The following is a 23,161-nucleotide window of genomic DNA, read 5'->3' on the forward strand; positions in this document are numbered from 1 at the left end:
TTTCGGTTTTCATATGTTGTGAAAGAATATGGACTATTGTATTGTATTTTGGATTGAATAATCGTGATGACATTTGACCTGTGTGATGTGAAATAATTTATTGGTGTAGTGTTTAAGAAACTTGAGTTTTGTGTCTACAAAACTGAAATGTATGTATTAACTAGCGCATTGAAATTAGGTCTACTTTTCTGAGATTTACTTAAGGCAAATAATTAACCGGTAAACACCATACGACGACGCGACTTCGTACGCGTGCCTCCCGTTTTACCCCCTTAGGGGTAGAGTTTCGTAAAATCCTTTCTTAGCGAATGCCTACGTCATAACATCTACCTGCATGCCAAATTTCAGCCCGATCCGTCCAGTGGTTTAGGCTGTGCGTTGATAGATCTCTATGTCAGTCAGTCAATCAGTGACCTTTCGCTTTTACTTAAAATAGATACTTAGCTAAAAAAAATCTGCTCGGTTTGGTTGATAGGGCTTATTCCAAGTCCTCCTGGTTACACCTACTTAGTTGTAAGACAGCTAGTTCCTCTGTGGTTGAGGATTCCGGGTGAAGCTGGCTTCTACCTTCGGCCTGATCATCACTTGCCATCAGGTAAAATATAGGCCGACTCTCTTACCTTTAAATGTCAAAACAGCTGCTAACATTGTTGACTTAGCTAGCCAGGAATTGAACGTGGTGGCAGTGTAATAGAATTCCGGTATATTCCTTAGGTCTAAATGTTTTTTATACTAAGTTTTAAATTGTTCAACTCCCAAACCATTTAAATTTTGTGTGTCCTCAAATAAAACTTTGTAAAACACATAAGTTTCAAGATAAGTTTTTTTTACACCCATTAATTAAACTATAGTTCACAAAAAAAATGTGGAAACCACGAGCCGGAAGATTTAGTGTGGGCAGGCCCCCCACTAGGTGGACCGACGATCTGGTGAAGAAGGTGATTGGATGCGGGCGGCGCAGAACCGATCGTTGTGGAAATCCTTGGGGGATGCCTTTGTCCAGCAGTGGACGTCATTTGGCAGAAAGGAAGGAACGAAAAAAATATGATCGAACCTTACACAAAATGATTAAACTATAATTACAATTTTACAAGTTTTATTATGTAAACCGCTTATCTTTCGATATCAGTAAGATTACAAGCTAATAAATTATTCCAGCGATAGACATGTCACTACAATATTCATTGAGGAAATATAGCATCTGTCAAACTACAGTGGCGTGACATGACGTAGGAAAAAAACTGACAGTTGTTCCCTCATCATCAGGACATTCAGTCTCCACTGCAGGAGCCCCTCTAATTTACCAGAGGCAAATGGAGGATTGGCCTACACTCCTAGATTGGGGGGATCATAGTTCTTATAGCAGACTTATCAACTCGGAAAGGGATCAACACAGTATCGCCTTTCGCGCGCTGTCATCGCTTTTCGCGCGCTGTCAAACGCGAGGCTACGGTGCTACGGTGCGGATAAGTAGGCGCGCACACCGTTGATTTTTAGTTGGCCGATAGTTGTGCCCGATTGTAAATTGTATGAAGAATCGGCCAAATCGAATCGGCGTAGTGTGCGCACTCCCTATACATGCCCATACTGATCAACTGCCCGACTAAACTATCGGCCGACGAAAAATCAACGGTGTGCGCCTACTCTTAGTGTGCGTTGCAGTATGGAGTTTCTTACAAAGAATACTGACGGCCTCGAGTTGATACGGTTACGATCCCATTCCGGGTTGTTAAGTGTGCTACCTTAATACCTACTTACAAGCCACAACTTCTTCAAAAAAGGACTTTACTACTCCTGTAAATTGAGTTAATTTTCAATTTACTGTAAAATTATATCTTAAACCTGTCACGCTTTGCACTGGAAGGNATGGAAGAAAGTCGAACCTTAACTTCGAACTCCTATGTTCTTCTGACTAGTTTCGTTGCGGGTCCAATGACAGTTTAACTTTCCCCCGGGATAAACTTGACCTTCACTGGTTGGGTTATTGGCGGTCAAGCTGTAGATCCTGGCTACACAGGAGTTGCAGTGGCGTAAACGACAGGTGGGATTAGTCCCGTATAATAAAATATTTTGTATAAAAACACATGAACATTTTAGCGATCGCGTTATCAATAAAGTAATGATGTCAGAACCTTATCTAAATGATAAACAAGCTATTAATTCGTCGGACACCGTCGTGCATAGCAGGCTATTGAAGTATTTGCTCCCGTAAGTATTTTTTTTGCATTTTGTTTTATTTTTAAAACTAGTGTTTAGCGCCATCTCTTGGTGGGGTCTGTCAACTCTCATTTTCACTATATTTTGAAGAATTAAAACTGTCTCTGTCTTTGAACTTTTACTTTTAAATTAAGCCATATAATTTTGATTGCTCGATTATAATAAGTAATATTTTGAATTAGTATGCACATTTAATTAATTTTTCCTATTTTGATGCACCTTTGTTCAAGCAGTTCACTGCGTTCCTAACAGATGGCGCTGCCAGTTTTAAAAAACACATTTTTTACAATAATTTTATTACAATTTACACTTTGCAAAATAGGAAAGATTAAATACTGAATTTGTTGAATATTAATAAAATTGCTGTCTGAAAAAACATGACAAGAGGTTTCTTCTCAATAGCTGACTAAATTGTTGTGCATTAATGCACTTCTTCCAATATCAGTTGATATCTTACCGATAATATTGATAAATTGATAAGGAAGGATAAACATTACAAGACTGATGGCACAATGTTTTGTTTGTATTAAGGTTATAAGGGACAATTAATAAAAAACATGATGCAAACTCATAAAATTTATTTTGTCTTTTTCCTCTTATAAGATGTTTTTTTCTTCGTTGTTTTATTTTTTTGTAGGTACTATATTTTAGCATTTTCCCATTTTCTCCAATTTTTTCCGATTTTTTTCTTTGTGACTTGCCTAAGCGTTGCCACTGTTGCCAGTATCAATATTTTCTATTTCTTTTGTTTTTTTTCTTTCTTTACTGCCAGTAAGTTTGAATTTTATTCATTTCTATAATCTGTGCATGTGTATTAACAATTTCAGACCACCAATGGCGGATATAAAGTACAAATTCGAGTACACCGCGCCCGAAAATGTGGAATCAGAAGTGCCAACCGAGCAAAAACTCCGCGATTCCTCTGCCATTGAAAAACCAACTATTTGGGATGAAAATAACATCGACGACCGCGAAGACTACGTTTTAGCTCCAGTTGTGACAGTAACTAAAAATGAAGCGACTTTCACTAAAGGAGATATGAAGCTTCAAAAAGTGACAGTCACAGAGAACGTTTCGGTAAGTTTCCAGCATTTGTTCAAAAAACAAACACTTCCCGGCAAAACTGTGATAACCCAAGTCCAGAAATTTGAGTACAAGTATTAATAAAAGTTTGTGAACTGCTCATTTTGTTTTTATTTAATCCCTAAATGTAAAATAAATCGTTTAAATCGTTACGACTTTTTCTTAAAGCTTGATGAGTGACAATACCTAACTACCTAGGTAATACCTAGTAGGTATTGTCACGGGGAATTGAGGTAGTTAAGTACCTATTTAAAAAGAAATAGTGTACATAATCTAATAGGTAGGTACACAAAGAATTTGTAAACCGACCATATCTGGTGTGGTAGTCAAGTAAGCAAACCATCAAAACACAAAATAGTTTAAAACAACAGTTAGGTAAATGGTTTTCAAAGTTAACCTTCATGTGGTTATAACGAAGGAGGTTTAGGTATTTACTGGGGGTGAAGTGCGAGTTTATATCAAACCTCCTCACTAAGTAGTGAGCGCGAAAAAAAATTACATTCAATGTATGACGGATTGTACAGCGCCCCTAGCGGAAACTTTCAAGAACTTAAATTTTCATTTATTTTTATAACGCGCTCACTAGTGAATCCGTTTGATGTAAATAAACACACACAGCTCTTTACTAACTATTCTGAATAAAAATTGACTCAGCATGGAGTGCATTACCGCAGCAAAATTTTTAAAAATGTTGTGCTTTAGAGAGTCGAGAGTAACAGATAATTGATTAGTCCATCGTGAGCAGAAATTTGTCCACTAATAGCAAAATTCGTTCAAATTATAGTTTTAAAGTTATTACGAAAAAACAGATTTTGCTGGGATAATGTTTGAAACATTACCCTGGCAAAATTTTTTTTTTGAAAAGTCGTTTAATCCCGGAACCAAATACATGGATAGATAGCTTTTGTTGCGTAGTAATTTGTCCACGAATAGCAAAATTTGTTCGTGTTTCGGTTCTCAAGTTATTCAGAATTTTGCTGGGGTAATGTTTTGTGATGTCCCAGATCTCGTAAATGGCTCAACGCAGAAGTTTGAAAAAAATACCAATGATAGACCTTGATATGTCCAAATTTTGCTATTAGTGGACAAATTTCTGCTCACGATGGACTAATTATCTGCTATACTCTCGACTCTCTAAAGCACAACATTTATAAAAATTTTGCTGCGGTAATGCACTCCTCAGCATGGGCATGCATGCATGCATGGATGTACGTTAAAATTAAAGTTACAGAAGTTGAACTCAAAAAACTATGATTATTAAACTGTCGTTATCGACTACATCCTATAGAATAGAATAGAACCGACCTCAATTTGACGTGGATGTAGTTAGAGGCGACTAAGGGACAAATATGCGGACATCAGGTCTCCCCAACCCGTCTGGCCAGCGTGGGGAGTGTAGGACAAATCCTCCATTTGCCTCTGGTCAATTAGAGAGGGTCGTACTCCTGCAGTGGAGACTAAATGACCTGATGATGATATTAAGCTTCAACAGGCCTGTTCATCTCCGCGAGTTTACATCGAAAACAAAACACGCACGATGGCCCACCTACAGGATACTATTCGACAAGGCCTCACATACGAGCGAACATTGACTCACGCACGCGTATTCTTGTGTGATGGAAGAAAATAAAGAAAATGGTGTACTAAATACTGTGCATTATTTAACTGCCTAAATAATAATAAAAACACAGAATGTACTTTTTTAAGTTGCCTCAAGCACANCGTCACATCTTCGGCGCAGTGGCGATCACTGACGTTTGTCAACAAAATGGTGCTTGACTCTTGAGACAGGCTAAATTACACCGTATTGTTAATGACATTGAGCATACATTTTTTTAAATACCTTCGCGAAGTAAAACTTCTGTACGTAGTACATTATTATTCTGTGGCTTCGACCACACCAACGCGTTGCCATTGCCGACGCGATCATAGGCCAATGACAGGCACTGTCATGGGTCGCGCAACCTGTCATTGGCCTATGATCGCGCCGGCGACGGCGATCTGCACGCGTTGGTGTGGTTGAATCTTAAAGGCTTAGCACTCAAATCAGTCAGGTATGGGAGCGGCACTAAAGCCTGGTCCGTGAGCACGTAGAATTTTGTCCAATGACCCCAAGCTACCCATCCTTATCGCTCGCGCGTAATTATGTTGCTGTCGCGACTGTGCGACGCGCGCCCGCAGTGAGTGTGCGAGCGCGGCAGTAACATAATTACGCGCGAGCGATAAGGATGGGTAGTTTGGGGTCATTGGACAAAATTCTACGTGCTCACGGACCAGGCTTTAGAATCTTTTTGGGACGTCAAACGTCAGTGAGACTTAATTATGCTTCAGATTTCTATGCTCTGTCACATCATAATAATGTCAATGTCACCCCTCCCGTGCCGCTCCCATACCTCAGGCACTGACTAAGTTTAGCGCTAAAACTTAAAAGAAGAAGAAAGAAATAAAGAAATAATAATAAATATCCTTGGACATTTTACACTGTGCGCCTCTAGCCCCAAACTAAGCAAAGCTTATACTATGGGTACTAGACGACGGGATAAACACTTCGTCGTAACGATTTACACAATACTTTTTTTTTGTAAATACATATTATACATAGAAAACACCCAGACCCGTCACAGAAATTAAAATTCATCATTTCAATTTCTGCCCGGCCGGGAATCGAACCAAAGAATACAAATGATTCTCTCTAATCTTAAATATTTTGCCATCTTTCCAGGAGATACGCAATGGCGTATTCCACACAATAAAAGCACCGTCCTACCCTCCCATCTATTCTGACGTCATCCCTGATTCACCAATCAGAAAGATGGAACCAGAAGAGAGGAAAACCAGGATTCCAACTAGATTCAAGAATGCTGTCAACAGAGTGAGGAGGGAGAGGTCTATGCCAGCTAAAAAGGCGGAGGTGAGAAGTCCATCATCATCATTTCAGCCACAGGACGTCCACTGCTGAACATAGGCCTCCCCCAATGATTTCCGGATTGATTGGTAGGGGCTTGCATCCAGTGCCTAACTGCTACTTTTATGGGGTCGTATTTTCACCTTGTAGGTGGACGTCCTTGTAAGAATTAAGTAAGCACTATGAGAACTTGTAAAAGATATTTTTTATCGTTGGAACTGTATCTACCCGACTATCCGACGAAAAAGAGGGTAATGGTCGATTCACACATTAAAGTGAAGCCACAGTTCTGTCAACGTGTTCGCTAAGTTCAGTCAGTCAAGTAAAACTGAAGCTTCGTGAACAGAGTTCTCTTTTCTCTTCGACATGTATGTGCATTACGTCCACTGCTGGACAAAGGTCTCCCCCAAGGATCTCCTTAACGACCAGTCGTGCCACTTTCTGCGACCTTCACCAGATTTTCGGTCCATCTAGTGGGGGCCCTACCCTAGACAGGTACATTTACTAATAACAAAATTACGTATCATTCCAGGCCCAGCCAAACCTTCTTCGTCGATCTTCAATCCCCAGACTGAAGCCCAAAGCTCCCTCCCCTAAGCCTGANCCAGTCGTCGCTTGCTCCAACAGAGCGAGCCACAGTCTGGGGCGGAGCCGCGAAAGAATGTCTAGGCCATCTAGCTCGGACAATAACTCGCAGCACCGTCCCAAAGACTTCGGGAGGACACCGTCAGGTTTTAGTGAGTAGGCCCTGCCCATCTGGCAGGGAGAGCCTTACATAACCCACTGGTTCCCCCGGGCCCGCACTCGCACACTCACTGCGGGCGCGCGTCGCACAGTCGCGACAGCAATATAATTACGCGCGAGCGATAAGGATGGGTAGTTTGGGGTCATTGGACAAAATTCTACGTGCTCACGGACCAGGCTTTAGAAGCTTTTTGGGACGTCAAACGTCAGTGAGACTTAATTATACTTCAGTGGGTCTAGACAAAGTGCAAATTATAATCGCAAACCAGTCGAAAAGTGGTCGAAAAGCCCCTTTTTTGTATGGAGTTTTGACGGATTCGATTTTCGATTCGATCAAAAAGTGCGTTTTGTCTAGGGGGGCTGATTTCTATGCTCTGTCACATCATAATAATGTCAATGCCACCCCTCCCGTGCCGCTCCCATGCCTCAGGCACAGACTGAGTTTTAAGCGCTAAAACTTAAAAGAAGAAGAAAGAAATAAAGAAATAATAATAAATATCCTTGGACATTTTACACTGTGCGCTTCTAGCCCCAAACTAAGCAAAGCTTGTACTATGGGTACTAGACGACGGGATAAATATACTTATATACTTTTTTTTGTAAATACATACATAATATTATACATAGAAAACACCCAGACCCGTCACAGAAATTAAAATTCATCATTTCAATTTCTGCCCGGCCGGGAATCGAACCAAAGAATCCAAATGATTCTCTCTAATCTTAAATCTTTTGCTATCTTTCCAGGAGATACGCAATGGCGTATTCCACACAATAAAAGCACCGTCCTACCCTCCCATCTATTCTGACGTCATCCCTGACTCACCAATCAGAAAGATGGAACCAGAAGAGAGGAAAACCAGGATTCCAACTAGATTCAAGAATGCTGTCAACAGAGTGAGGAGGGAGAGGTCTATGCCGGCTAAAAAGGCGGAGGTAAGAAGTTCTCATCATCATTTCAGCCACAGGACGTCCACTGCTGAACATAGGCCTCCCCCAATGATTTCCAGATTGATTGGTAGGGGCTTGCATCCAGCGCCTTCCGAACTTTTATGAGATCTTATTTCCTTGTAGGTGGACGTCCCTGTAAGAAGTTACTACTATGTTAACTAAGTGAAAGATATTTTTGTCATTGGAGCTGTATCTACCCGACTATCCGACGAAAAAGAGGGTAATGGTCGATTCACACTGTATAAAGTGAAGCCACAGTTCCGTCAACGTGTACGCTCAGTTCGGTCACGGACCGGCAATCACGGACGTAACACTGAAGCTTCGTGAACATTACGACCTTCACCAGAACGTCGGTCCACCTAGTGGGGGCCCTACCTAGACGTAATTAGATAGGTTTTCGTTCGTTCGTTTCAGACGAAAGACGTCCACTGCTGGACAAAGGCCTCCCCAAAGGATTTCCACAAAGACCGATCCTGCGCCGCTTACATCCAGGCTCTTCCCACGACCTTTACCAGATCGTCGGTCCACCTAGTAGGAGGCCTGCCCACGCTACGTCTTCCAGCCCGTAGTCGCCACTCGAGAACTTTTTTGCCCCAACGGCCATCGTCTCTACGAGCTATGTGCCCCGCCCACTGCCACTTGATTTTAGCAATTCTGCGAGCTATGTCGGTCACTTTGGTTCTCGGACGGCGGATCTCCTCTTAGTAACGGAGTAATTAGATAGGTACACACTAATAACAAAATTACGTATCATTCCAGGCCCAGCCAAACCTTCTTCGTCGCTCTTCAATCCCCAGACTGAAGCCCAAAGCTCCCTCCCCCAAGCCTGAAGACGAATTCGAAAGACTTTACGGAGAAATAGCTGACAGCCCTACCGATATAGACATTAGCTTACTAAACAACAAAGTTGATGACCCTGAGAAAGTCGAAGATTGTTTTGAGGAAATAATACATGCGTACGATGAGAAGAAAGCAGAATTAATTGATGTAGACAAGCCACAAAATCACAGCGACAATAATGTTAGTGTTGAAAAGAAGAAGCAGTCAAAAATTCCGATGCTCAAACGCAAGAGTGAAGCGGAAATTGAAGTCCCCAAAAGTGTACAAATGGACAGCAAAAGTATTCCTTCTGGTGATAAGAATAAAGTACGAGATTCAGTGGCTAAAGCTAAAGAAGCTAGCGATATAAAACCTTCAAGAATAGCTGTGACTAAGAAAAATGTTGATGATAATGTGAAATTAAAAACCACATACCAAAGAGTCAAAAGCGTGACTAGGGATGGACCAAAACATGAATTGCAAATAGAAAATATCGTTCAAGTATCAATGGAACAGGATATCAGTCCAGATAACTTTATAAACATTGACAACGTAAGTGCTGGTGAACCAATAGAATCGAGTGTTGAAATAGTCGAAATGTCACCAGTCTTGGAAACAATCAGTCCAAATAGCGAAAATTCACTACCGTACATTGTAGAAGTAATCGAATCGCCAACAATAGTCGAACTACAAAGCAGTGCCATAGAAATTGAGGAGGCGACCGAATATGAACCAAAAGTAGATGTAAATAAGGCAGATAATGTAACTGAAAACAAAACACCAGTCGATCCTATCACAGTTATATCTATGGACCGGTTTCAGAATTTAATTCAAGAAAAAACAAAAGAAAACGATAAATTTAAACCTATCATGGAAAAGTATACAAATGGATCTACACATCACAATAATAACGAAGTTATTAGTGCACCTAAAGACATACTTAGAATAGAAAAAGATGTTTCAGGGACTACTTCAGACGTAGAAAATAAAAAAGAGTTTACTAAGCCAGTTTTACGAAAAACCGTTAAACCAGAACCAAAGAAAGAATCAAATGATGAAGAAGACAACGGTGTTAAATATAAATCGGTGTTGTCCAAAATTGCTATGTTTGAGGTAAGAATTAATTACTATACTGATATTAGTTAGTTAAAATTGGTTGATAAATTAGAAAGATCAACTCTTAAATGATATGAATATTAATAAATTCATAGTTTTTCTATTTTATGAAATAAAAAGCCACAAAAGCCTAGCTATTGATGGAGATTACCCTTACGATCTACGAATGGAAAGTCTTATAAGAGTACTTTGGTTACTGTTACTACTGAAAACTGTAATATTATAACTGATTTCATCTAAAGCCCGGTCTGTGAGCACGTAGAATTTTGTCCAATGACCCCAAGCTACCCATCCTTATCGCTCGCGCGTAATTACGTTGCTGTCGCCCTCGCACACTCACTGTGGCCGCCCGTCGCACAGTCGCGACAGCAATATAATTACGCGCGAGCGATAAGGATGGGTTGCCTGGGGTCATTGGACAAAATTCTACGTGCTCCCGGACCAGACTATAGTGGAAAAAACGATTTTAACTATTTTTATTATCTTTTTTTACAGCAGCAACGTCCAGATGATAAATCTCAAGCTGGTATCAGACCAAAACCAGCAGTGCGGTGTGCATACAGACGCAGACTAGCCGAAGAACAAGAAGATCTTGAAACAAGTGCCTCTAAAACCACTCAAGATGTTGATGACGACTTACATAGAAAACCAGCTCCTCCAACGAGTAAAGTCCCACATTTTGAGCCTAGTGAAGATCATATTAGTTCAAAGCCAGTCATAGTCAGCGAAATCATCAAAACTGTAGATAAACCAGCCAAAAATGAACCTTATTATGAAGTTAATAACAACACATTCAATAATGATAACTTGAGAATATCTAGAATGGAAATTAAAACAGAAGAAGTTGCAGTGTCAACTGCAGTAGAAGAAAATATACCGGAAAATGAAACCGTGCAGGTTGAATTGATAAGTGAAGTTATAGATGTGTCTCCTTTAAATTTATCAAGAGACGAGAGAGTAAAAAAGCATTTACCAAACAGATACTATTCCTTTGAAGTGGACTACTCTCCTGATAGCTCTCTAACATACGAAAAACCTAACGAAATTGAAATAAAATCTTTAACATCCACCGAAATTGAGTACGCTGCGCCTTTGAATGATGTGCTTGAACCTAAAGTAAATCTAGCAAAAGAAAACAACAAACCTAAGTATCAAAATATAAGAAGAGACCCAAAGGAATCGCCATTCGATTTTACACCCAAATCTCATAAAAACAACAGCAATAATCGAAAAATAGACACTATGATGAGCACGGAAGATGTAATAAATGCTTACAAAGCGAGATCACAGGACAATTTGAAGAAAGCAAAATCTACAGCTGATTTAGACTTAGGCGATGCGGTGAAGGGTAAAGTGCAAGATTTGATTGTAAGGATGAAGTCTGTGGACAGAAGTGTGGAGAAGAAGGATGTTATCAACCCAAAGGAACGACCGAGGAAGAAGTCAGTATCGGAGAAGATAGCACTTTTTGAGGTAAGAATGTTTCGACAGTATTTTTGTGCCTAATCATAGCAGACTTATCAACTCGGAAAGTGATCAACACTGTATCGCGTTACGCGAGCTGTCATCAGCTTTCGCGCGCTTTCAACCGCGAGGCGAGGCGTTTACGTTACGGTGCGGATAAGTGCGTTGCATTTTGTGGTTGCAGTAAGGAGTTTCATAAAGAATACTGACCACCTCGAGTTGATACGGTTACGATCCCTTCCCGGTTTGATTAAAATGCGAAATGCTATTCTTGTTCTCTTAATCTCGGTCAAAACTAAAGATTTTTAACTATATACCTACACAAGTTGTTAAATCTAGACAAAGTGGGTATGCTAGTTAAATTGACAATAGGTGCTGGTAAACAAAAAGGTCAATGCCCTTATATTGTGTACCAAATTAAATATCAATTACTTACTTAATTGCTATCATTAACGTGCCTGCACACTTGATGCCTATGTTCATCAGAAATAATGTACCTACCTGGTATCCTTCCGTTTGGCCAAATTACTTTTCGCCAAATTTCACTTCGCAAACAACTTATCGCCAATGTTTCGTTTCCCAAATGAACTTTTAGCAACTGTACTTTTCGCAACTAATTCATTTGGTCAAATTATCATTTGGCAAAATTTTACTTGGCAAATATTTATATAGCAAATGTTTTATTTTGCCAAATATTATATCCCAAATAATTTGTTTGGTCAAATTGACACTTCAGATACTTACCCACCGTTACCCACAAATCAAAGCATAAGGCACATGATCGTGGTTTTGACAAGAATTTTATGTAAAACAAAGAGATAGCAGAAAATAGTATGGTTGCAAAAAGTAGGTATTGCAGAAAATAGTACGTTAGGTTAGGTTAGAACAGTGACCCTATGAGAATCACCTCTATTGTTAATGAATCATTTGGAAATTTCGATAAAAAGAATGAAATAAGAAAATTAATTTAGAACAAATTTTATATTAACTACCCACTAAACAAAATAATAACCACAAGCTAATTTGTATTCCATTCTATGCACCAATCAAATTATTTTGTAAATAGTTTATCGAGAAATATTTTTGCCAAATGAAACATTTGGCAAAACATACTTTGCCAAACAATAATTTGCTAAATAATAATATGCCAAAAACGACATTTGCGAATTAAAAGTTTGCTATAAGTTGTTTTGCCAAATGAGAATTTGCCAAATGAAAATTTGCGAAACGTTGTTTGCGATGTGATAATTTGGGAAACGTTTTTTGGCCAAACATTAGTAATCCACCTACCTAATAGATATTCTAAATTTCAATGATGAAAAAGTATTTTTTTCATATCGGTCCAATATTTTCGGATCTTATTCAACAATACCAAAAAAAGAATCAATCTTTCCTCTTAAATTTTTTTGTAAAATACTCGTCGCAGTGACGTCCACTGCTGGACAAAGGCCTTCCCCAAAGCTTTCCACAGCAACTGGTCCTGCGCTGCCCCCATCCAGGCTCATCCCGCGACCTTCACCAGATCGTCGGTCCACCTAGTGGTGGGCCTGTCTACCTACTACACTACGTGGTCGCTATTCGAGAACTTTTTTGCCCCAACGGCCATCAGCTCTACGAGCTATGTGCCTCGCCCACCGCCACTTAATTTTAGAAATTCTGCGGACTACGTTGGTCACTTTTTTTTCGGTTTTCCTGCATAGGTAAATCTCATTTCTGATGTGTATAATGTGTATGCATCTTAATTTTGTTCTATTAGTTTTGGTCATTTGTTGCGTAATTCGTGATAAAACATATTATCATTGTATAGTAATTAGGCGACTGCATCCAATTGAGAAAGATTCAGCAGACTTAATGAAAAAAGTAGAAACAAAAAAACTTTATTGACACTATACAAAATTCTTATTATCTAATTTTAACAATTAAATACTATTTATTAGGACTCATAAACAATAAAGAAAAAGCAAATATACAGTAGAACGCCGATTATCCGAACGCCGATTATCCGAATCGCCAATTATCCGAATCGGTCCTAAGCTGTCCTAAGCTTAATATAAAAAAATAAAACCAATTATTTTTTTTTTTATTTGTTTTGTTGTAACAAGTTGGAACTCGCTGGATTCCAGATATATTTCAACTGAGCGTTATTGTAGAACTGTTTTTGTTAATTTAATCCCACCAANTTAGAGATGAAACGGATATCCGGTAACTATCCGGTAGGCCGGATATCCGGCCTAAATTTACTATCCGGCCGGATACCGGATAGTAACTCACTATCCGGCCGGATACCGGATATTAAAATACTACGACAATTTTCTATAAAAAAATGAATTACATCTTTGAGGTACTTAAATATCAATAAAATGGCATCCCAACTATAATATTATAAATGCGAAAGTAACTCTGTCTGTCTGTCTGTCTGTCTGTCTGTCTGTCTGTCTGTCTGTCTGTCTGTTACGCTTTCCCGCTTAAACCTCGCAACCGATTTTGATGAAATTTGGCATAGAGATAGTTTGAGTCCCGGGAAAGAACATAGGATAGTTTTTATCCCGGTTTTTGAAACAGGGACGCGCGCGATAAAGCTTTTCTGTGACAGACAAAATTCCACGCGGGCGAAGCCGCGGGCGGAAAGCTAGTATAATAATAACGGCTTTTATTTAAACTCCAAAAAGTTACAAAAAAGCCATATTAAAGCCTTTCAAAAAACTTATTTCTTTTTTTGGGCTATTCACTCTAATGACGAATACATAGTAAATATCTGTTAATGTCGAAATATTGCCAAATAAAATAGGCGATCTTTTTTTCACTGATGATCTGATAACATGATGCAGTTCAGTCAGATTACGCAGCAAGTAAACAAATTTAATTTTCGCTATTCAATCACCCACTCACGATGGTAACCGAAATCTCCCGAATTGATCTATCCCCTAGACAAGTGGCAAAATCTGACATTCTATTCGGACGGATTCGATTTTCGAAAAGTGTGACTAGTCTAGTCTACTAATAGACCCACTGATCGCGTTCGAAGCACCTGTGCGGCGCTAAACTCGTCACAACATGCAACGAGACAATTGGCCAACTATCCGGCCGCCGGATATCCGGCTATCCGGCCTAGCAGCAGGCCGGATATCCGGTATCCGGTATCCGGCCTAACAACTATCCGTTTCATCTCTAATTTTTATTGCATTGATCGTTAGGGTCAAGTATAAGGATGAAATCTCTCTAATAAACTTGATAAATCAAATGAAAGGAAATCCATAAAATCTTAAATTATTTTTATTATGTACAGAAAATTGTATGGTATGGTAGTGAATTTTTGAAAAAAAATCGAAAATCTATGAATGCAGTTCTCTTTCTTTTCAAAAATGAAGGAATGTTTTCTTTCAGTAAAAGTTTCTATCTGCAGTATTAAGAGTACTTTCCCTCCAGGTGGCATTACAAAATTCCACCCTGAATACCTACACAAGTTGTTAAATCTAGACAAAGTGGGTATGCTAGTTAAATTGACAATAGGTGCTGGTAAACAAAAAGGTCAATGCCCTTATATTGTGTACCAAATTAAATATCAATTACTTAATTGGTATCATTAACGTGCCTGCATACTTGATGCCTATGTTCATCAGAAATAATGTAGGTACCTACCTAATATATATTCTGAATTTCAATGATGAAAAAGTATTTTTTTCATATCGGTCCAATATTTTCGGATCTTATTCAACAATACCAAAAAAAGAATCAATCTTTCCTCTTAAATTTTTTTGTAAAATACTCGTCGTCGTGACGTCCACTGCTGGACAAAGGCCTTCCCCAAAGCTTTCCATAACTACCGGTCCTACGCTGCCCCCATCCAGGCTCATCCCGCGACCTTCACCAGATCGTCGGTCCACCTAGTGGTGGGCCTGTCTACCTACTACACTACGTGGTCGCTATTCGAGAACTTTTTTGCCCCAACGGCCATCAGCTCTACGAGCTATGTGCCTCGCCCACCGCCACTTTATTTTAGAAATTCTGCGGACTACGTTGGTCACTTTTTTTTCGGTTTTCCTGCATAGGTAAATCTCATTTCTGATGTGTATAATGTGTACGCATCTTAATTTTGTTCTATTAGTTTTGGTCATTAGTTGCGTAAATCGTGATAAAACATATCATTGTATAGTAATTAGGCGACTGCATCCAATTGAGAAAGATTCAGCAGACTTTCTAAAAAAGGTAGAAACAAAAAAACTTTATTGACTATACAAAATTCATATTATCTAATTTTAACAATTGCATAAAATAATTACTAAATTAAATACTATTTATTAGGGCTCATAAACAATAAAGAAAAAACAAATATAGGCAGTAGAGCGCCGATTATCCGAACGCCGATTATCCGAATCGCCAATTATCCGAATCGGTCCTAAGCTGTCCTAAGCTTAATATAAAAAAATAAAACCAAGTATTTTTTTTATTTGTTTTGTTGTAACAAGTTGGAACTCGCTGGATTACAGATATATTTCAACTGAGCGTTATTGTAGAACTGTTTTTGTTAATTTAATCAGTTTAATATATTTGTGTCAGTTCCTTTTTATTTATTACCAGTCTATGTCCGATATTAATTTTATTAGCTACAATAGAACTTAGTCACTGTTCGTACAAACCGACCCTACTACGAGTATTTCAATTAGTATATTCTGCGATAATTTGGTCATATAATAGCTATTCAAAAATCATTACATTTTTAGTCTTCCGTTTTCGACATTAGTGAATAAATGTAACAGTAAATAATATAATAACAAGTAAATATTATGTAGTGAGAAGTCATGTAAGTATGTAACTATGTATTACCTGTGTATTTAAGGTAAATAAATAGTTTACCTTCCCACCAGTATCTAAATAATTTTTCTTTTGTTAATATTGACCGCCTCTGTGGTCTAGTGGTAAGACCACCTGCTTCAGACGCAGAGGTCCCGTGTTCGATTCCCAGTGGGGGCAGATTTTTCTGTTCGGTTTGGTTGGTGGTAGGACTTGTTCTAAGTTCGCCTGGCTAGCTACCACTATCTTACCTAAGTCTGTCGCCATAACAACAATGTTGTGTTCCGGCAGTTAGAGGTAAGATAGCCAGTTCCTCCGTGGTTGAGGATTCCGGGTGAAGCTCGCTTCCACCTTCGGCCTGATCGTCACTTACCATCAGGTGAGATACAGGCCAAAAGCTTCCTCGTTGTAAATAAAAAAATGAATTTCCCAAGTAAAGAAAATATAAAATCTTCATACGGTTAAATACCTATAAAACCTACAATGACAAACATAAGTATTGTGTAGGTTTGTTGTCGACACGACAAGAAGAAACGGTTTGCACCGAAGTAGTAGGTCAGCCAAAACCTTTACAGTGTCAAGTAACTTCATAAAATATAATTTGAGTAAATCCATTTCATTGAAATAAATAAATACAAGTCAAATTATGGAAAATACAAACAAAAGCTTAAAACCTCAAGTAGACTTCTCAAAAGATTTCGAAATTCACTAAATTGAATTAAATATAGTTATTCATTTTTTATGACAAAAGCAGTATATTTTACATGCTCTCGGCCTGATTTGATTTCCTTTGTCACTGCATAAAAAAAAAGTTTAAAAAAATGTATAAATAATGGGGGTAGGTACAATTTTCTTACCAAATCGGTTACCACTAAACTTTCAGTTCATTTTGTGCGCGATCCGACCCGGTCCTATCCTTGATTTGGTCCTCTCCTATCCTCTCCTGGAATCCCGTCTCTCCCTGTCCTATTTTCAAACCATACCGAACAATTATTGTGTATTTTGACGAAACGACGCGAAAAAGTATCATAATTTAATCGAAAATCAATCGTCAAGATGCTGAAATATTTAATTACAAGTACATCGTGGGTAATTTTCATTTATACAACGTTTAATTATTTGCACAGTTATTTAACTCACATGGAACAAATTCTGTTTATAACAGCGGGTATGGTACGTATAGTTTTATATTAATTAATATTTTTAACAGAACAGAGTCTGAAGCCATCTTGAACTTACTAGGGGCCCTAGGCACTTATTAACGCCCGTTCCCAAACATTACTATGAGGTCTCACAGCGCGCGTGGACGCACAGGGTGACACACGAACCAATCACAGAGCTCTATTCAATGCTGTGCGTTCGATTTGCTGCTTCACTTATGCAAGCATCGGATGTGAATACGGGCGTAAGTTTGTAAGCATTGGGTAGGCCTAAATAATGTTCGCATATTCTATGAATATTCACAAATGTGGAATTGTGGGTAGCCGATAAATAAATTGAGGGTAGTTGTTAAAAATGTCCAATTACCCATTTCATTTCGCGTCCCATCTTGTCAGTGACAGTTAAAGGAGTTTTTATTTTAATTCTTCGAAAATCTCATGAATTAACAGTGAAATTAAGTGAACAAATAATTAAATAGAAAAACAAATATGTCGTGGTATTTAAAGTATATTTCTTTTGTGGTCATAATAATTAGTTATGTGAGTACTATTTTTTTTTCTTTAATTGGAGCACGACCAATTTACCAGAGGCAAACGGAGGATTTGGCCACAATTTGGCCTACACTCCCCACGCTGGCCAGACGGGTTGGGGAGTTCATTTAAACCACTATTTCAACTGACATTTATGTCAAAATTCTACTTTAGGCAACCTCATTGTAACGCATTTTATTTAAACCTTTTTTAATTTTCTCGCCAAAACAGTGTTTTGTCTTTTTTTAACATGAAAAAGATTGTGACTGGTTGTAATCTTATCATGAAAACGAAAAATAAATTTAGTTTATTGTCAACTCAAAAAGTTAACAATACGGTAAGTGAAATTTTAAACATCTTGTAGGTACTTTGTTGTACCTACGATTGACGCAATAAATATTTTGAATTTGAATTTGTTGGATATTATGTGTATTGTATGGAGATTACAATAAACATACAGACAAATTGAGAACCTCCTTTTTTTGAAGTCGGTGAAAAATGTAGTTATGATGGTATCAAACTATAGTCATTCAACTCATCATTAAATATACTGGTCAAAAGTGAATTATGATGAGTTTGATCAACTAATCATAAATGCCACTATACTGGTCAATATTCAAAAAGTAGGTATTAAATTGATTTGATTTGAAGTAAGCATTTCAGCACTCTTCTAACACCTTAAGAATAATAATATGTTTTCACTTCAGTAAAATTTAAAATTTTCAGTTTGCGATTCGTGCGCAATTTTGATACGTAGGTAGTGTTTTAACAAAAGTACCCCCATTAATTTTTAAATTAAAAATTGTAACGGGTCGTGGATGCGGGCAGCGCAGGTCCTTTATGGAAATCCTTAGGGAAGGCCTTTGTCCAGCTGTGGACATCATTTGGCTGAAACAAACTAACGAACAGAAGCTTGCTTTGAAAATGTTTTTTTCCTGCTATTTTTGTATCCCTCAAAGAACATTCGAATTGTTGTTTTCTCTTTTAAGAAGTTAAACTGCACCGCACGAATTTCGTTTCTATTCATAGTTAAGAAAATCAACAACAAAGAAAGTTCTAGGTCCTTTTGTTAGTTTTTATAGTAATTCCATCAGTTCGATTAAATTCACATTTGGCGTTTTACCCGACTGCGCCTGAAGGAGGGTTATGTTTTTTTCAAAAAGATATTGTCAGAATATATTGTAATTTTATATGCGTAACTTTTTGTTTGGAGTTTCGGACATTTAATCAATTCGCCCTAGTTACTCGCTGAGCAACTTGAACTGGTGAACCAAACTTTAACTGGTCCGTTAGAACCAAAGTACTGGTACCGTTAAGATCGCCGAAATCTTCCATTCAAACTAGTACTCATAGCACAATTGGCTGTCCCAATTTTTAACAACTTTCATTAACTATAATGCTATGAGAGCGACAAGGAACGCGATAGGCCCTATGCTTTCTTATCTCTTTTTGACATGGCATAGTTATAGTAATATGTCGGTAAAGACATCGATAGACTGGTGACGTGACGAGACGTGCATTTTCTTTTATGGGCATTTCTACGGGGACGACCGATCGACCTACTGGGGCGAAAAAAGTACCTTTAAAATTGAAGTACGGACTTGAAAAAAATCACACGTATTTAAAGCACTCTTGACTTGATGGAGAGCATATTTAGAAGACCGCCAGGTTTTACATCTCGCCTTGAAAAAATCCGAAAGTTCAAAAACGGGCGAAATTTGGCCTAAAATGGAGTGTCCGGTTTCCAGAATTTACTCGTTTTTGCTTCATAACTTTTGAAATAATAACTTCCCCATTATGAAACCCACATTCACAGAACAAGGGATAGTTAATAAAGCTATATAAATGAGTTTATTTATTGCAAGTCCTTGGGTTTTAATACAATAACACATTTAAATTTTGTCCGACGTGTGTGCCTCAATTCCGTGATTTTTACTTTTGTGCTCCTATATCACTAACAACGCACAATACGAACACCCACGCCTGATTCCCATAAACTAGCAGTTGCACTCGAGTGGTCGAGCAGTATAAAAGAGGGATCAGTCGCTTTGAGGAGCATTTTTCAGAGGTTTGAAATCACTCAGAATTTTNCTCTCATCTCTTTTTGACATGACATAGTGATGGTAAAATATCGATAGGTGACTAGTTTCTTACGATATTTAATGTTCTTCTCAGCACCATGCTGTCCCGCTGTGGTGGTAGGGCAAGCTATATTTGGGACGTGACAAATGCCCTGAAAATGGCCTAAGTACTGAATAAAAGATTTTTTTTTTATTTGATTGAATGGTGACAGAATTCGTAATAACATTGAACTTACTAATTTAACTTCAAATTTTTTTTAAATTATTTTTTGTTAAAATTATTTGTTGGTAGGTACTCCATGCCCTTTCTTTATTGTTACTGTAGGGTCTGTAGGAACTATTATTGTTGATGTTTTAAATTATGACAGTTTGTTGTCCAAAACAAATTTATTTAAAAATGTATGATATGGTGTAAAAACCCTGACTGATTCAAATCTTGCAAATATAAAATACCTTTTTGAATGGGAATAACATTATTAATTGACTAATCGCCTGTGACAGTTGTTTTTGAAGAATTACTTAAATAAGTGAAATTATTCACTTAAACCTTAAATGTACTAAAAACACAGTACGTAAAGCGAACTTCATGCCATTCGGCATTCTCCTCCAGTCAACCTTAGGGCCAAACTGAGAAAAAGTTCAAATAATTAAAATAAGATTATAAACTGCGTGCCCAAACAACTGTACGCAGGAAGATTTAATGAAGGCTACTGACAACGCCATTCTTGTGGCGGAGTTTTGGGCTGACACTGTGTAGGTTTGTTGTCGACACGACAAGAAGAAGAAGATAAATAAATAATTACCTTTATCGACAAAACTATCGATAGATGATCCGACACATCCCTACGGCCCTAATCGCTGACCATTCCACAGGGCTTCCTCACGATCGGCACTATGACTCACGTCACTCGTGAGGAGCAGAAGCGTATAGAGACTGCTCGTCAAGCTGCCGATTTAGCTGAAGAACAGGCTCGCGAACAGGCTCGCGAGCGTGCTCGCGCCGAACGCGCGCGCGCCGAGCACGAGCGAGCTGAAGAAGAATATAAAACGAAACTTAAAGAGTTACAAGAGGGGAAAGAAACTTATGGGAGAAGGGACATGATGCCGACGATGGAATTGAGTGATGGAGCCAAAATGCCGATCTTGGCTGTTGGGACTGCACTGGTGAGTTTATATTGTCATTTTGTATTTTCAAATTGCACTTTGAAAAAGGCAAAAGCATTTTCACACGGTACACTAAGGCTGAGTTGCACCACCTAACTTTGACCGTAACTATAACGATAACCGGTGTTTTTTGTATGGAGTTTGACAGATTTTTGACGTTTGTCAAAGTTAAAGTAAGATGGTGCAACCCAGCCTTAGTCGTCATATTTGCACAAATATTTGGCTGAAACGAACGAATCAAGGAAATTATTTTAAAAAGCTCTTTTATTCGGTACCTACCTAAGCTTAATTCTTATTTAAAAAAGCACTTTCTTAATCGGTATTGTGTAAATCAGTGTAGATTATAATCCGGGCCTTTTCAAGGCAAGAGTAAATAGGCACTTACAGGCAGATATGTACCATCCTAGACTGCATCCCACTTAGGGTTTCTGATTTCTCGACCTATTTTTTTTCTCGAGTTTCGGGAATTCTCGAGGCCAAAGTCTCGAGTTTTCTCGGGTCTCGAGTCTTTTAATTAAAATTGTTGAAATCGATTGAAATTTGCTAAAAACACAGGTTTTTTTAAATCTAATATACAAAAAAACAAAAACCCAACTACGTAAAAATGAACTGAAAAGATAGGAACAAGACAAAGTGTTCACAAATGCAGTCGAAGGCATCAATGACTATTTTTTTTGTTGGTGATAAGTAGTGGGTGATAAGCCGTGTGGTGACGGCAGAATAGAATACATGTCACCAACCCCTACTCTTCCCGCGGAGGAGGCTTATAGTCCAGCAGTGGACTGTAAAGGGCTGTTGATGATGATGATGATAAGTGTTTGATGCTTCCGACTGCATTTGTGAACACTGTCTTGTTTTTATCTTCTCAGTTCATTTTGACCCAGTTGGGTTTATTTTTTAATAATATTTTAATTTTAATCTTTTAGTTAAAGAAAATACATTTTGCAAGCTATTTAAAAACCCTTTATTTTGATACCCCACTCGATAGGTTTGAGATATTTTTTTAATACATATTATAGCGCCAAAAATCGGCCATGTTAATATATTTACAGTTAAAACAAATCTAACGATAGTCTTTAGTGACACTCGCCGGACTGAGAGGAATCGATTGACGTGCGAATCATAAAAATCGACCCCGGAGTTTTGTCTCTATAGTGCTTCAAAAAACATACATACATAGGCTGTTAAACACATTATCACTCCTTTGCGTCACGCAGTAGGGTAAAAAAGGAAAGACTAGACCAGTCTAAAAGAAACGTTAACCTATTAAATAATTAAAATCTTACTTTTGTCTAAGAAAATAGGCTTTCAAGAATATTAAAGCTTCAAATTCGAGACTCGAGAATTCTCGAGCTCCGGTAATTTTTTTCTCGTCTCGAATGAAGCCAAATTTCTCGAGTTTTCTCGAGTTCGAGAAAGCTCGAGCAGAAACCCTAATCCCACTTAACACCAGGTGCGATTGTGGTCAAATACCTCCCTTGTTATGTATAAAAAAGTAGAATTTAAGCAGTGCAAGAACCTCATTTTCTGTATGCCACTTTTTTTTGGGTTTATGCAAGTTATTTACACTGTTGGCCTTTTGGTGTAGTGGTTCGTAACGGACTACTATGCCAGAAGAAGCGGGTTCGATTCCCGTACAGTAAAAACTTTGTGTGACACGTTTTTTTGTAAAGTTTAAAATAAAAAAAAAGAATATTTCATGCTTACGGTAATTTCATGCTTTACCTCAACCCAAACTGACTTGCCCACTGCCCACAGCTGGACCCGCGTCTGGCGCCCAACATCATAGCCACGGCCATTGACTTAGGATACCGGGCCATAGACACGGCGTTCATCTATGGCAATGAAGCGGCTGTGGGACAAGGAATTAAAATGAAGATCGATGACGGAACTATACAGAGGTTGGTACAATTTTCTGTTACTAGATGGCGTTGTTCAACATTTGTATTTTTGCAGACCGCGGTGTGCAGATTTTTGTACCATTTACGATAAATATTTAAATCATAGTTATATAGTTATCTGTTTAAACGATAAATAGTAAAATAAACCAGTTATTTTGTTGTTTTTTAGTTAGCCGTGAGTGTAGTTGCGACAGAGACAGAACCACCCGCAAACGCATTGAATAAATACTTTCT

At 38.2% G+C, this 23,161-nt stretch overlaps 2 protein-coding genes across 3 annotated transcripts in view; both read left to right on the forward strand.

The window, feature by feature from the left end:
- LOC114361439 (uncharacterized) lies at positions 1-7,758 on the forward strand. Its single transcript, XM_028316458.1, has 6 exons — positions 1-149; positions 2,098-2,208; positions 3,045-3,294; positions 6,023-6,211; positions 6,738-6,843; positions 7,697-7,758. The coding sequence occupies exons 2-6, from the start codon at positions 2,120-2,122 to the stop codon at positions 7,756-7,758; spliced, it is 696 nt and encodes a 231-aa protein (XP_028172259.1). The 5' UTR covers positions 1-149; positions 2,098-2,119.
- Positions 7,693-23,161, forward strand: part of LOC114361440 (uncharacterized) — a 25,686-nt gene continuing 10,217 nt past the window's right edge. For both annotated transcript variants that reach the window (XM_028316459.1, XM_028316460.1), the window contains exons 1-5: positions 7,693-7,885; positions 8,660-9,832; positions 10,331-11,308; positions 20,736-21,026; positions 22,785-22,927. In XM_028316459.1, coding sequence (XP_028172260.1) covers positions 7,787-7,885; positions 8,660-9,832; positions 10,331-11,308; positions 20,736-21,026; positions 22,785-22,927 — 2,684 coding nt within the window. In that variant the 5' untranslated portion in view covers positions 7,693-7,786. The remainder of the gene's footprint in view (positions 7,886-8,659; positions 9,833-10,330; positions 11,309-20,735; positions 21,027-22,784; positions 22,928-23,161) is intronic.

This window comes from Ostrinia furnacalis, unplaced genomic scaffold (genome assembly GCF_004193835.3).
Source record: "Ostrinia furnacalis isolate ACB-3 unplaced genomic scaffold, ASM419383v2 OfSCF5710, whole genome shotgun sequence".
Classification (NCBI taxonomy): domain Eukaryota; kingdom Metazoa; phylum Arthropoda; class Insecta; order Lepidoptera; family Crambidae; genus Ostrinia; species Ostrinia furnacalis.